Here is a 15259-nt window from a genome sequence, read left to right as displayed (position 1 = left end):
CTCCACCCCGATCAGCCCCCGCCCCCGGCCAGCTCCTGTCCCGGGCGCGTCGCGCGGGGGCGGTTCGGGCCGTGCTGGGGCAGCGCCGTGTGCGGGGCCGGAATCGCCCCACGCTGGAGCGGGGCCTGGCGCGGGGGCCAGACAGGGTAAGGTATGTCCGGAGGTCGGACCGGCTCCTTCTCGTTATCCGCGTCTGGCGCGCCCTTTGTACGGTCTGTGTTTTCCTCCGCGCTGGGGCTGGGAAGGAAAGGCGGGCTCTCCGTGCTCCCCCTGGAACTCCCCAGGGTCCCTTGGTCGGGAAGGGGTCCCGGGGCCCCTCTCGAGCGGGCGGCCCCGGACGAAGCCCACGGGCAGATGCGGTTCTTCTTCCTCGATGTTGTTTAACTCGAACGTTCATTTTGCAATACTCTGGCCAGGACTGGTGTAACTCCCCGAAATGCCCTTCCCGCCGGACGTGCTGCGGGATGGCCCCACCCGCCCCGGGCCTCGCTCCCGGCCGTGCCCAGTCCCGCAGAGCTCCGGGCCGGGGCTCGGCGCGGCGTCAGAGCGACCGGCGCTGGGCATTACGGGCCGGACGGGGTTTCTTTTCAACTATTGATACAGAATCTATTAGTGATCCTTTTGCTTTGCCATGTATCTCTTGTCTCGCTTTAATCTACGGTTACAGCTAGCGCTTTAAACTAAAAGAGTAAGACTAGATGTACTTCAGCTTTAAAAGGAGCCAGTTTTAAAAAGCTATACAATTGCAGCACAGCAATTGTGCATTGAGCGGTTTTGCATATAATATCTGACCTCTGGTTTGAGCAGGAGTTACTCATTGAGCATAACAGTTTTGCAGATTGTGCCTGTTAATGAAATGTGACACTAATTTCCTTAGAAGACCAGAAGTTAGTACCGTTTTTCTTGAGAGTAAATTGGATTGTATTGTTTTCAAGAAACAGAAATGATAAAGTGATTAAAGTGTGTAACTTGTGCCAGTAGTCACGCAGACCTGCTTCTAGCCCCGACAGAGATTTCTTTCCTAGTTTTGGGGAAGTCACCTCTGTCTTTACAACTTACTTTCCTTACTTATATTGGATTTATTAGGTTTACTACAATTTTAGTATGCTCTATATGTGTTACATACTTTCTTAAGATTGGTATTTCTTTATCTGATATAATGAAAAACCTAAAATGCAACAGGCAGAAAAGCTATAGACATTTTAAAATTGTCTCCCTTTGCAGTTTCATTAGAGCTGTAATTTTCATCCCCATGTGTGGATCTATTTGCCCATGGGGAGATGGTTTTGCTCTGCCATCTATTCAGTCGGACGTGCTTACGTGGTCCAGGATACTCTGCCAAAGTTCTATGAGTTCCTTGGAACTCCGTCATGCAACTGTATTGCTTAATAGTGAAAAGCAAATGTTTCCTCTTTTGAGAACTCCAGGAAAAAGGAAAAAGGAGGATTTTTTTATGCTGGAGCAGTTTGCTTTTTTTTTCCTGAGCAGCAGCAAAGGCGCTTGTGTTCTTTTCAAGAAATTTATTACTATGCTCAGTCACATTTCGTCTATTCCCAGAATGTGAAAAACTCAGCTCCTGAGTAATGGTTTTCTCGAGCATTTATAAGAAATTTATCTTTCTGGTGTGTCTCTTATTGCTAGACGACTAGTAACTGCCCAAGAGAATGTCACGGAAGAGTTTCCATTCTGATCTTCTATTTTCACTTACAATGTCCTTATGCCTTAACCTCTAAGATGGAAATTTTCCATGTTTAACTCTTAGAAGCTAGTTTTAAAGAGTGGTCAATCATACATGTGGGAATGGGAGAAATACAGAAACGTGATTTTCTGACAAACTTGGATTGTGATAATTTGCCTTGGAACTGAATCTGACATACTGAAATAAAGATTGATCATAAGTGAAGGGCTAGTGCTTCTAAATAATCTGGAAAAATATTCTATTGCTGTATTTTGCAGTAGTTTGATTTATGTTGATTATTTATCAATAAAAGGTGTGGTCATCTTTGCAAAAAAGGTGGTTTTTCTGTCACTTTTTCAACTGAGGAAGAGTCTGGCTGTTGCCTACTTTGTGTTTAATGTATTTGAATATTTGACAACAAATCTTCAACAGCTGTGTTAGAGAATGTTACCAGTTTCAGGAGAAGTTCCCTGAGGTATATGGTGTTGGTACTCTGCACATCCTCTCCTGGGTGCAGTGCCCACATGCATCCTGCCAGATGGTCGCTATGTTCTCCCTATGCTAATAACTAAAGAGTTTATATGGCAGCAGAGTTTCTGATCCCTCACCAGTTTCTCTCCTCTTGTATGCTGGTGGAATTTGCCTTTTCAGACATGTGAAGGGTGCTCTGTGGTTGGGGCAGAGGGTATCCATCCGCCATCCACAAATACCTTCCAGTGATCTCTGCTACTTCAGAATCTGACAAAGCTTCTGCAGAATGTCCAACACCTCTCTCCTGCTGATGGAGATCTTCTGAGGAATTCTCTCCTCTTTACTCTGTCACACTGAGAAAATCATGAGGCTTTGAAATAAAAATTAATGTGCCACCTGGGAACTTTACAGATGTAAACAGAGCAGCTGTAGCTCACTGACAGCAAGAACACTGTCCTGACATGGAGGTTAGAAAATTCTAAGAGCATGAGAGGAAGGGACCAAAAAGTTGTTAACAATGTGCTGCTGAACAAATTTTATCCCTCTTTATACTGAATGCAAAGCCAATAGCATAACTTCACCTGCAAATACACCAAAATTTTAAATGCCTCACATCCATTTGTAGTGATTTGAAAGCTGGTAGCCATAGTTTATGCAGAATATGGACTTCCACTAAGTGGCTGCATTGCATCAGCAAAAAAACTCTTTGGGAAACATGCCTTTTTTTTTTTTTTTTTTCTTTTTTTTTTTTTTAAAGTCTAAAGTTAATTATTTCACCTATTTTCACTTTATCTAAATAAATGGCTTTACTAGGCTTAAGGAATTCTAATAAGTAAAAGCTGCATAATTTTCCTTCTCCCAAGTTTAGCTAGTTATACCATGATTAGGTATGTGCTTTACAACCTCTAATTATTTACTGTTTTAATGAGTCTGCATTCTGTTGGAGCAATGCTCAGGGTTCTTTGCTAACATTTTTTTCAAGAGGGTGATACCCATATTATCAACCTACAGGTGATAGGACTTGAGGAAAACATTTTAGTCAATAGACCAGACACTTTATTGTTAAATTCTTTCACTTATCTGAGTGGAATCATAGGGCTTTGGTGACAATGTCACTGATTTTGGTCAAGTGCTTATGCTTTTAGTAGCTCACATGCTAGCAGCTTGCCTTTTCTAGTAGGTGAAGAGAGTAGGTCCACTGCCAATGTCAGTCTTGTATCTTCTGTCATTAAAACTTCGCAGAAAAGTCTTTTAGCTGATTTGTATTCTCCTTATTCTTCTACATGTCTCGTTCATGAGTTCATTTTAGGTGCAGGGTTTGGGAAGCAGGCACAGCAGAGAATCTGAATCCTTGCATCTAGCAGAGTGATAGGAAATACTACAATACACCCTTACCTTAACTACTAGCACAGGGATGTAAGCTCATAATAATGTTTGCTGTTGGCAGAACTGCATAACAGCTTTTCCTGCTGAACCGGACCAGTGTCAATGATGGCAAGACTCCCAAGTGCTGCGCCATATACCCTTTGGATCCTTTTCTTTTCATATACAACAAATGAAGGTATGTTTGTCAATATTTTAGATTATTATACTGAAGTTTTGATTGACAGCATTTTTCCATGACCAGTAGGCAACACTATTACCGCTAATTAACTACTATAAAATTTGTAACTTCAAATGTCAGAAATAGCCTTATACTAGAATAAATTCTTAGATTTTTTTCTTTACATTGAACTTTTCCATAGGGTCTAGAAAAATTAGAAATTTGTGGAAAGGAGAAACAGGTTTGGAAAGTCATCTCCTTCCGCATTATCTGATCTGCACTGGACACCTCTGAGATGGGCTCAGTTGGTTAGAGCATGGTGCTAATAGTAACAAGGTTGTGGGTTCCATCCCCTTATGGGCCATTCACTTAAAAGTTGAACTCAGTGATCCTTGTGGGTCCCTTCCAACTCAGAATATTCTGTGAAATCTATAATACCTGTGGGAGGCTTTCACTGCCTGGCCTCCTTCCCCAGGCACAGGAGGCCTGAGCTTCTCCTCTCTGGTATGAAGCACAGGCAGGAAAAACCGCTAAAGGAATACTGAAGTAACTCCTAATGAAATTCCTGAATTCTCTATGCCACTGTGGAGCCCCTGGTGGTCTAGTGGTAAAGGCGCGCGCTATCACCGCCGAGACCCGGGTTCAATTCCCGGTCAGGGCCACTCCCGGGCAGGTGGGGCTCGTTAGCCCTTAAAGGCAACCCACCTACGTCCTAAGGACCTCACTGCCACTGTCCAAGCTCGCTTGGCCCCGGCAGATGAACCTTAGGATTAAAGGGTGGGCTCAGTTCCGCGCACACTGTGTCTCACCTAAAAAATCCAATGCGCAGGCTGGAAGGTGTAAAGATCTTCCCTGGATCTTCGCTCGCGAAGACTGGCCATTATTATTATTTGTAGTTCCCTGGATTTGAACAGATTTGGCAGGCCCTGGCTGTGACTTGTACCTGCGCAGGGGTGGAGGAATAACAGGATCCGAAATGTCCCAGCTGTGCTGTCGGCCTGGCAGGAGGTGTTGAGTCTGAGTACTGCTGGTCGTTAAGGGTTATTTTGTCAAGTTCAACTAGCAGAGGCTGAATATAACCATGTTTTTTCCTTGCATCTTTTATGATGTTTGATTACAATTTAGATATATAAAGTCATGGTTTTCAGTAATGCATTTTTATTCTCTGGGAAACGAACGGTACATTTTGCTTGCTGTAATTTGTTTTACTAGTTTTGCAGTGTCTGCAGTTTCTTAGGTCTCATTTTGTTTTATGAAGCAAATCAAAATAGTTAAAAGACAATTTAAAGTAACCTGTCTCTAAAAACATGAAGATTTATTAGCTACTGTCTTATGTACTATGAAATAGTGCAGTTGAATTAAGGAGAAGCATCAAGGTTTGCGAGAGTGCATTGGTTTGGTTGTCTGATCTGGGTAATTCCACATTTTCTATAAATGATCTATATCAAAGTTTAATTTTACAGTGTTTTGTTTGGATTTGTTTGCCTAGTTAACTACATATTTTAAGTTTCTTCAACATGCTGTACCATTTGAGGATTAAACAAGAAATTCAATATTTCAGTTCCCTTTTTTAATAACACTAACTCAAAATAAGTTCTGTACTGTATGTAATTTCAGAAGGAAAGTCTCAAATATCTGAGGTTTAAAAAAAAATATGGTGTACCAGAGATGGAAAAGCGAGAAGGTCACAGCAAAAGAGTAGAGAATATAATTTAGAGTTCTGGAAAGACATGAGGACACTGAAAAGCAAGATAAAGTAAAGCTGTTAATCATCATAGCTTAACACAGCATGAAAAACTTCATTTAATTGAAGTATTCTTGAAAGCATAAGATCATTAACACATTGAAAAATAATGTTCATCTTTAAAGGACTTAAAATGTTAGTACTTCTGGCAGAAGTACATTTTAAAATGGAAAAAAAACTACCAATAAAATTACAAATGGCAACCAAATATAAACAACACCAACAGGATAATGATTCTTTTAAAATAAAAAAGCAGTGTGACTGCTAAACTGTTGCAGAAGTTTAACTTGCTGAAATGTAATATAGGAAAGAAGGATTTATATTTGCACAACTTGTGCAAAAAAAGAAAGGTATTATTTACCAATAAAAGAGAAGTCAAACATCAGAAAAGACAAGTAATTGTCTGGGATAATAAAAGTATTAGCTATTTCTGACTACTTCAGTGAGAAATGATTACACTCCAGTACCAGGGTTGGCTCACTGTTAGTCCAAATAACAGCATGACCTTACTGTCACATAGCTCTTCCTCTTCTGTTCCATGTCTCACTTACGTGGAGTGCATTGAAATAGTAGGAAGTGAGCCTGGAAGGGATACTGAGGATTGTGTATTTTTTACTTAAATACTGACAGTGAAAGAGGTTATAAATTTGAACATGGGGAGTGCAGAGACTTTTGGCTTTCCTGTACCATCCCCCCCAGTGCCTGGCACATTGTGACTCAGTCTCTCCTGGGCTCCAAATGCTCATAACAGTTGCAAGTAGAAGACAGAACAGAAAATACTGGGTGAAATGAAGAAAAGTGTATACTAGAAGAAAGTCTGTGGCGGGAAAATCATCTAGGCACTGGGGAGCTGCTCTGGGGAAGCAGAAGACATGCATTTGGGAAGCTTAGAACCATTATAGGTAAAGCATGAGTCATACCTGTAGACAGTGATCCTGGTCTTGACTGTTAATTATGTGCATTTTGGGTTTTGAGCCTTCTGTATTTAATAGATGGGATTATGTGGTTTTGTAATTAAATGCTGACATGTTTTACATAAAGCTATTGGAATTAGATATTCTGTGCTTATAAGTCTGTGTCGGATGAGTTGTGCCTTTTTATTTCAAAATTACTATTGCAGACTCTTTCTCTCCAAGATCATAGACATTGTCTCCAGAAAGGTGGAGACAGTTGGTGACATGCCCCTCTTGCCATTTACCTAGACTCAAAAGATAATAATGCTTTCAGTTAATTTACAGGGGTTTGGTAACTCTATTTAAATGAAAAAGCTAATGTTTCTGCTTAGTTCAATTCATTTTTCTGATTCTCTTCCTTCTCATTGTATGCTGCTTCTCCCTAGTTATGACTGCAGGACACATACAAGAATTTGCATGCTTCACTGACTTTGACAAAGAGCTGGTTTGTCACTGGAAGGTGCCTGCACAAACTAACTGCTCCAAAGAATTCCTGCTCAGCTACAGCAAGGAGATTTCTGTGTCGTAAGTGCTTAATAAGATGTTACACTGCCATTGTTGGAGCTTCGTATATCCTGTAGTCACTATTGGCTTTAAATCCCTCCCTCTACCGTTGGTGTCTGGGACAAAATGTAATTCAGATTATTCTTCTTGCCAGGAGTTAAATGGGTTGCTACAATTAACAGCACACTGTTCAGTGGCCTAATCTTCCACAGAACTCTCTGTTCTCTTAGTACAGAGGAGGGATCCTACTGGTAGGAGTGTTAGGGCTCTTACAACTTAACAAAACCCTCATTTCGTGCAAAATTTTACCTTCTTCTTGAGAAATCGTAACTGATTTACCAGTCTGAAGCCTGTGTGAAAGGTACTGTCCCTTGGAGCCCAGGTGATTTTGTCTGCGTGCAGTCTAACTCTATGTTCAGGCATAGACTGTGTGCCTGTTCTGCAGCAGGGCCAGTCACCATCTTCTGCAAAGGAAGATCTGGGTTCTCCTGTTCCTCTCTGTATCGTTTCACCAAACCCACATCCAAATAACCTCACTCATACACTGCAGTAAGCCTATTCCTATACTAACAAGCTGTTAGTCTGCTTTTTCAGAGACTGAAGTGTGACAAAGAGTGGTAATTTTTCCTCTTGGGATCAGTCCTTAGACTTTCTGTCAAGTTTTTCAGTTGTTTGGGAATCTCAGTTTTGATTTGGAAACATTTCCAGGAACTGAGTTTGTTTGTCTCAGATTTGATTAGCTCTACACATTGGGAACCTTGATTTCACCTTTTCAAGGAATAGTGTGTCACACTCTCTAAACATCCCATAATTTTGTGCCTGTTTTTCAGAAACGTGTGTGTTCCTGAGAATGGAGAAGACAGTTTAAGGTGCACTTGCACAATACGTTCAGATTATTTTGTGTCAGGCCTCACGTATGTTTTAGCTCTACAGTTCAATGGGACTGATATATGGAACTACAACGTTACACCAGCCCTTGTTGGTAAGAAGTTGTTTAGATATCTGGTTCCAGGCTTTGCAATCCTAGCTAACTCCTCATTGATGTTACCAGAGAAGTTTTTCCTTATCAGAGGTGAAAGGTGCCATGCCGTCTTAAATGCAAGATCTGTTTGTCTTAGGAATCTAATCCAGAATCAGTTTTCTAAGGAATGAGTATAAGTAATGGGGAAAGCAGGGAGTGATTCTCTCTCTAGCTGTACCTTCTCAACTGTGAGCCAGCAGCAGTTTGGGGTCTTAGATTTTAATGTTTTTTATGTGTGACTGTAGAATTACAGGGTGAAGAGGAATGTGTTACTTTCAGTTTCTAGAAAGACACTAGGCTGTCCCTACTGAAACTCCTTCCATTTCTGTCTCTGTCATACTCTGATATTTCATGCAAGTTAAATCATACCACATGAACATAAGATTTTTTTACAGTAATTGCTGTTAGATTATAAGTCAGTGATTAAAAGTGCATAAATCTGCTTTCTTACAGGACAGGTTGTAGATATAGTTCACATCTCTCCCTAGGCTCCCAGTTTGATCAGAACGGTGTGCGCATTGGTAACGCTTGTCACCTCAAACACTCGGAGAAATCACTCACATACCTTAAGGCAGACCAAGGAGTTGGTTCACTTCAGAATACTAGGTTGTTGCTGCTGCTTATCAGCCAGAGAAGCAGGAACCTGCCTCGGTTTCCAGGAGACAGGGAGCCAGGACAGCTTGGCTGTTCCACAGCTGCTCCTGTCAGAGCGCAGGCTGTTCTCATTTCTCCAGGCTGAAAGCTGCATCCAGTGCACCAAAAGGGTATACTTGCAGCTTGTTTAGCCAGCTTGAAGAATCAGTGCTTGTTAATAAATTCCTTAAAGCTGCTCTGGTTTGGCCTCTTTATCCTTGTGCTACAGCAGAATGAAAAGGGCTAAGTGCACTAACTGTGATGATATTCTGGTCTGTGGTGAATGCTTGTCACTCTGATCTCTCCATGTTCTCCTTAATTGTATTTTAACATACAGTTAAGCCAAGGGCCCCCAAAAATCTTGCCATTGAGAAAGCTGAAAATGGTAATTTCAATCTGAGCTGGGAGGAGAACTACTCTTCTCAATCCACGCTCTTTGGACAGCCGGTCATCTATGAACTGAAATACTGGAGGAAGCAGCACCCAATGGAGGTAAGACACAGCCAGTAGACTCTTCATTTTCAGTCTCTCTGGAGCTTTCAGGTTTAACAAGTACTCAGAAAAGTCTTGCAACCACTTCATGAATAATGGTGTAAGGGCCAGCAAGGGCAAGTCCCACAGTGTTCCTGATCATACAGAATCACGGAACATCCTGAGTTCCACAAGGATCAGCGAGTCCAGCTCTGAAGTGAATGGCCCATACAGGGGATTGAACCCATGACTTTGGCATTATTAGCACCAAGTTTTAACCAACTGATCTAATCTCAAGGTCACTTGCCCCAAGGTGAATCAGATGGGTGTTAAAGGACTGAAACTGTTCAGACTGACACCCCATAATGGTCTGCTGCTTGCAGTAGTCAGAGATTGAAAATGCAGTGCTTCTGTTCCCTGAACTTCATTAGCTCCTTAGACATCAGGAAGCTGGAGGCTATTGGTGCCTCCAAGGAGCACTTGAGGCACTTAAGACCCCCTCCTGAACAATCCAGTGCTTTAGGGCTGGGCTGCTTCTGGTAGAAGAAGAGCATGCATGGTGGTATGTCACAGATACCTGCTGATGACAGCAAACTGCAGTGTTACACACAGTTATTCAATTGCTCATTTGTGAAAGATTACTGAAACACATAGCACTATTGGTATTTAGTTGCCATCACTAACCCTTCACCTTATAAAGAAATCAAAGTGAACTTTCTCACTTTCTTTTCAGGTTTCTGTAAAAGCAATTAACTACCAGGCAAAAAGCTTTGAGATTACGGCAAGCTCCTTGAGGAGGGGGTATGATTACGTTGCAAGTCTCAGGTGTAACTACACAGACTACCCGGCCTACTGGAGTGAATGGAGTGAAGAAGTTGAATTTCACTATGGTAATGCTGTCAGAAATAGCAGCTTGGGAAAAGGATGGTATAGTCTTCATATCCTGCTGCTCTCCTCTTGGAGTAAAGTTACAGAATCATCATGTTCATCATTTTGTATGTAACGTGAATACATCTGTAAAGGCTTCCAAAGACACTAACCATAAAAAGGCAACTCCTGGGCCTCACAGTGCACATCTGATCTCCCAGCTCCTGACACTCCCAAGTAACTAGTCACAGTACATTTGCTGGTCTCTGACACAACACACACCATCAGTATGGCAGACCTATGGGGGTCTGTTGTTTATCTGCTGGAGGCTCAAAAGGAGCATTTTTTTAAGGTGCAGAAGAGCAACAATGAATTTGGTATTGCTAGTGCTTTTATTCAGATGCACACTCACATGTAAATGTTTGGGGTTTTTTTCACAGATTATCAAGTGACAGCTGAAGACATTCTGCAGATGGCTGTGCCCATATCCTGCATACTGATCATGGCAGGATCTGTCATTTGCTACTTCTGTTTTACAAAGTACGTATCGTACTGGCTCAGGGTTTATAGAGTAACAGCTTACGCAGCTTTCAGTATTGCTATTGATAAGCCAAATGTCTGCTAGTACAGGAGCAGAGGTTTTATAAAAATGAATCAGTTGTGCTCTTGTCATTTTCTGAATAGTCTCTTAATCTTACTAGAATGGTCTTGTTATAGTATGGGTTTGTCAGTTTTGCTGGAGTTCCAGTAATGGTGGTTAAATGTCTTTATTTCTTTTAAATTTTTTTTAGTGATAGTGTGAAAGTGAGATCCTACCTGTTTTCACAGATAATTTCAAACATTAGAAGAAGATTAAGAGAACATGTGACTTGCATAGTGCAGAGCAGTCACATAGCAAACATACAAACATCTTTGCACTGGTTTAATGAAAAGCAGCACTTGGAGATGTACAGAACAAGCACTTCCTGTTGCTGCAATGCAGATGCGTAAGAGGGAGAGGAGAACAGAAGAGGGAAGTATACACTGATGAAGCCCAAGTGGTCAAAGCAAACAATTTTCATTCTTCCTTTGCAGAGTGAAGAAAGAATGGTGGGATGAAATCCCAAATCCAGCAAAGAGCCATTTGGTTGTAAAAAATGTCAAGGTAATTTAAAAGCTTTGCAAAAAATACCTTTTCCTGATCCCCAGAAGTAGAATGTGTAATAAGTGCTATTGTCTGTCTAGTGCAGGGGATACTAGATACAATTCATATGTGTCCTAAATCTCATTTGTGTCCTTATTAGTTTTCAGTTTTCTCCTACTTTGATGAAATTAAGTTCCCTTTCCATGACTTAAAGCAGACTCATATGGAAAAGCAAATGTAAGTAAGATACTAAAAATACACATCTGCTTTACAGCATAAAGTAGTTTCCTGTTACATAAACATTAACTGTCCTTTCCTTTTGACTTCCAAAAACAGAAGTTGCAAGAACTGTCTGGCTCAAAGTTTGTCGAGCCAAAACTTCAAGGGAAAAGATAACATCAGAAATGTTGAGAAATCTTGCAGCTGCCACAGCAAGTGTGGAGAGTCGTTGCCAAAAGGCATTAATGCAGTTTTAACCCCTGATACAACTCCATTTGAAGACATTATTGAAATCTGTGAATGTTTAACAGACAGTGAAACCGGGAGCCAGGAAGAGACTGGTGACCAGATCACCATGTTTGAGCCTTGTGAGAGCAGCATCAGTGCTTTCAGAGAGCACAATGAGGCACTAGCTAACATGTTTGATGCGCTCCTGGCAGATGAAAATAACATGCAAGACAATAAAGACCCAGACATCCTCACAGGTGAGAGGAAGACCTTCAAGAAACTTGAGTTGGAAAATCCATCACAGCGAAATCCAAAAGAAAGCACAGCCCAGAATCAGTGGCCATGTGGTATTTCTCATACAGTCTCTCTTTTCACCAAAGCCTCTCAAGATGACTACAATTGTAGTACATCCAGCAAGGAGTCAGAACTGTCGGAAGAATCCTTTGAATCTGGTTATCAGAGCTCCAGCATAAATTCTGCTTCTCTGGATGCAAGAGATCTTCAACAAATGGTTCATCAAAGCCTTTTTCTATGCAGTTCAGAAAGTGAGCAGGCCTCTTGTGTCCTGATCCAGGAATCTACAAATAAACCATTCTTTGGGACCAAAACAGACAGAATAAACAACCCTGCAAACAAGGGTTTTGATACCCTTTTGTCTGCACCCATGAGGTTCTGTGGTTCTGCCTACAAGAGCTTTGACTCCCTTTTGTCGCCATCTGTGGAGCCCGGTAGTTCTGCCTACAAGAGCTTTGACTCCCTTTTGTCGCCATCTGTGGAGCCCGGTAGTTCTGCCTACAAGAGCTTTGACTCCCTTTTGTCGCCATCTGTGGAGCCCGGTAGTTCTGCCTACAAGAACTGTGACACCCTTTTGTCACCATCCCTGGAGCCCTGTGGCTCTGCCTACAGGAGCTTCAATGCCCTCATGTCGCACTCCATGGCCAGCAGTAGCCTGACTCTGTGCTTTGAAAGTGCATGTTCCTCACAGCCTCCAAGACAATTGTCAGAGGTACCAGAACACAGCTGTAGAGGTCAAATTGCTCAACCTGCTGGCAATGGGACATGTTACACCAACTACAGATCTCCCTACGCTGAGCTTGACTTTCCAAACACCTGTTCAGAGCATACTGATTTTCCATCTTTCTCCGCACGTGCAAATGAAGGTGCTTCAGCTTTCCTATCAGAGGAAGAAATACATAAGCAAGTAATATATGAAAATTTTCCAAAGAAAACCAATATAATTTCATGCCCTATTGCACCTCAGCCATCAAGTTATCAGCCTTTTGATAGTGCAGGTAAATGTAATGGTCCATACTGTGACAGTGAGGTTGTTTCATTACATGAACCCTTCATTGGTCTGTGCAACAATCTCAAAGAAGCACCTCCAGATACTGCAATCTGTGAACTTGACCTAAGGACAAAGGACTGTGTGTGTTTGACTGTTCAGAGTCCTGATTGCAGCATTGTCCCAGATTTAGCCTCTAGTGAGAATGACACACAGACCATTAATGGCAGCCCTTGTATCGATAGCTCTAATGAGCTATCTAGTGATAGCAATGATGAAAATAGCAACAGAGAGGAACACTGGTTGCATTTGTTAGAGCTGAACTGTCAAGATTTAAACAGCAGAGGAAGAACTACACAGGGGACAAAACAGAACAGCTTTAACCCTACTAGCGAAGTAATGCAAGAGAGCAACAATAACAAACTGAATACTGACTGCCACCCACACAGCCACTTGAGGGAACTTGGAGATGCAGAGGGAAGTGAAGAGATGCTGAAGCATGTAGAAGGGAAGGGGAGTGGCTCAGCAGCCAGCTTACCAGCATCATTGGACAGCACTGAGCTAAACTTAGGCAGAAAAACTGCAGAGCCCGTGGAGCTCCACATCTCAGACAAGCTGTCGCCTTGTTGTCTTGTGAATAACTCTAGTCGTTCTGATTCTCACACCATTCACAGTGAGGACTGCAGACTGGCACTTGCCATTAAAAAAAGACCAATAGAACTGTTAAGGGAAAACAACAGGAAGAATGAGAAAAAAATTGAACTTGTGCAAGCCCTTGCCCAAGAGGACAACTGCTATATGGAAGTAGCTTAGCTACATTTGCTGAGAGCCGAGACTGAGTGAGCCTTTGAAATAAACTGTATGGCAAATTGAAATGTTGCTTGTTATTTCAATCTTTACTGAAATGAGGGCTGCTATAGGTCCCACATGATTCAGTGGGTTATAGCACTAGTGCTTGCATGGGACTGGCAGCCAGGACATGGTACAGGCCTCTGGGGACAGTTGGGGATGGCACCCAGCAGCTCTACTAGGGTGAAGCCAGAGCTGAAGTGTGAAGTTGTGAGTGATCTCTAAAAGGGAGCAACAGCTACAGGAAACAGGAGTTCTTAGTATAGTTCCTGTGGTTATTGCCTTAGCTATTTGTTGCTTGGGAAGCACACAACAGTAATGTGGAAGGTGCTGACACATGTGGAATTGGGACATAGGTGCAGGTCAAAGGGGATGTGACTGACTTAGTACACATCTTCCATAACTTATTTCTTTTGGGGGAGGGGGTGTTGTCCTGTGTGCCTCACCCTAGCATGGGGTGTATACTTCCATACCTGCTCAATCAAGGCGTGGAATACGGAGTACTGTCGTTTGGGCTTACGCAGTACTATTATTGGTCATTAGTTTCTTATTCTGTAAAAGCAAGCAGAATTACTTCATACTTCTGCAGCTGTAAATGGCATCAGACATTCCTAAGCAATGTTTTCCCAGAAAGCTTATCTAATGTGTGGTCCAACACCATACTTTCATGAAACATTTTTTTAGCTTCTTGTTCTTGTTCAGTTGGAATGGGGATTATGCACGCAACTTAAAGGCTGTATATACTTCTTGTTAGATAATTATTCAAGAAATTTTACTGACAACGCCGAACTTCTCTACAGTGTTATCATATATTTTGGTGTGGTAAATTCCACCCTAGTATGCTGGCAGTGGCACAAAACAGTTAAGAACCATCAAGTAATGTTTTGTGCATTAGAATGTATTCCCGTTTGTAAGGAAGGAAACCATAATGCTAAACACAGCAACTGGTTTTAACGTATTTTGTAAGTAAAATTTTTGTACTGCAGATCTCTCTTCCAAGTTGGCCAAGTAGTAGAGGTAATGTCATCAATTTTACAACACTGAAAAAATGGTATGTAAGCCCAGGAAGGAGACCTGCAATGTATCTGTATTTAGATGGGATAGTTAATATTTGTATAGGCACTGGGTTGTAGCTCACTTTCACTATGGTGGTGGTTAGTGGAAGATCTTCCTGCTTGTAGCTAAGGTGCTGATGAACATGTAATTTATTTGTTTTAACCAAAAATGTCAGATTAAATTTTATTTTCACTTAGGAGAGGTTTCATTCTGTCAGAAATACTCTTCTTTACATGAGAGTGATCACTGCTGTAATTAACATCACAAATTCTGTGAGGTGGGAGGCTGTGAGACACACAGAGGAAGATGCTTTTTAGGACCTATCAGCCACAGCTGCACTGAAACAGTGAAACAGCAGGATGCAGAGAGGCCATGGTCTGCCTCATAAGTAAGCCGACTCCACAAAGTCAAGTTTAAGCAAAATCCAGGAGTTAATACTGCTGCCTGGAATGGGTTACTCACTGTTTACTCTAGTAGCACAGGGATGTTCTGGGAGGTGCAGGGACACCAGTGGTGCTTTCTTCCCCTTCTATTCTTGTGCTCTTCCTTGTGTTCTTTGTGAAATCCTGCAGAAAGCCTTGTGCTTGGCTGGAGAGGTCTGCTCAGGCCGGGATTGA

At 41.9% G+C, this 15259-nt stretch overlaps 1 protein-coding gene across 2 annotated transcripts; it reads left to right on the top strand.

Moving 5' to 3' along the window:
• The first annotated feature begins 5 nt into the window (after window positions 1-5).
• IL4R (interleukin 4 receptor) lies at window positions 6-14838 on the top strand. 2 transcript variants are annotated; one of them, XM_050317370.1, is made up of 10 exons: window positions 6-151; window positions 3597-3710; window positions 6776-6914; window positions 7724-7875; window positions 8885-9039; window positions 9752-9908; window positions 10326-10425; window positions 10960-11029; window positions 11169-11245; window positions 11345-14838. In XM_050317370.1, the coding sequence occupies exons 2-10, from the start codon at window positions 3638-3640 to the stop codon at window positions 13548-13550; spliced, it is 3129 nt and encodes a 1042-aa protein (XP_050173327.1). In that variant the 5' UTR covers window positions 6-151; window positions 3597-3637; the 3' UTR covers window positions 13551-14838. The 2 variants fall into 2 exon arrangements, with proteins under 2 accessions (XP_050173327.1, XP_050173328.1); XM_050317371.1 differs by having other exon boundaries at window positions 15-146.
• Window positions 14839-15259: the final 421 nt, after the last annotated feature.

This window comes from Myiozetetes cayanensis, unplaced genomic scaffold (assembly GCF_022539395.1).
Source record: "Myiozetetes cayanensis isolate MyiCay16 unplaced genomic scaffold, myiCay2020 scf20-37, whole genome shotgun sequence".
NCBI classification, from domain to species: Eukaryota; Metazoa; Chordata; class Aves; order Passeriformes; family Tyrannidae; genus Myiozetetes; species Myiozetetes cayanensis.
Note: the sequence above shows the minus strand (reverse complement) of the source record. Positions and strands in the feature narration are given on the sequence as shown.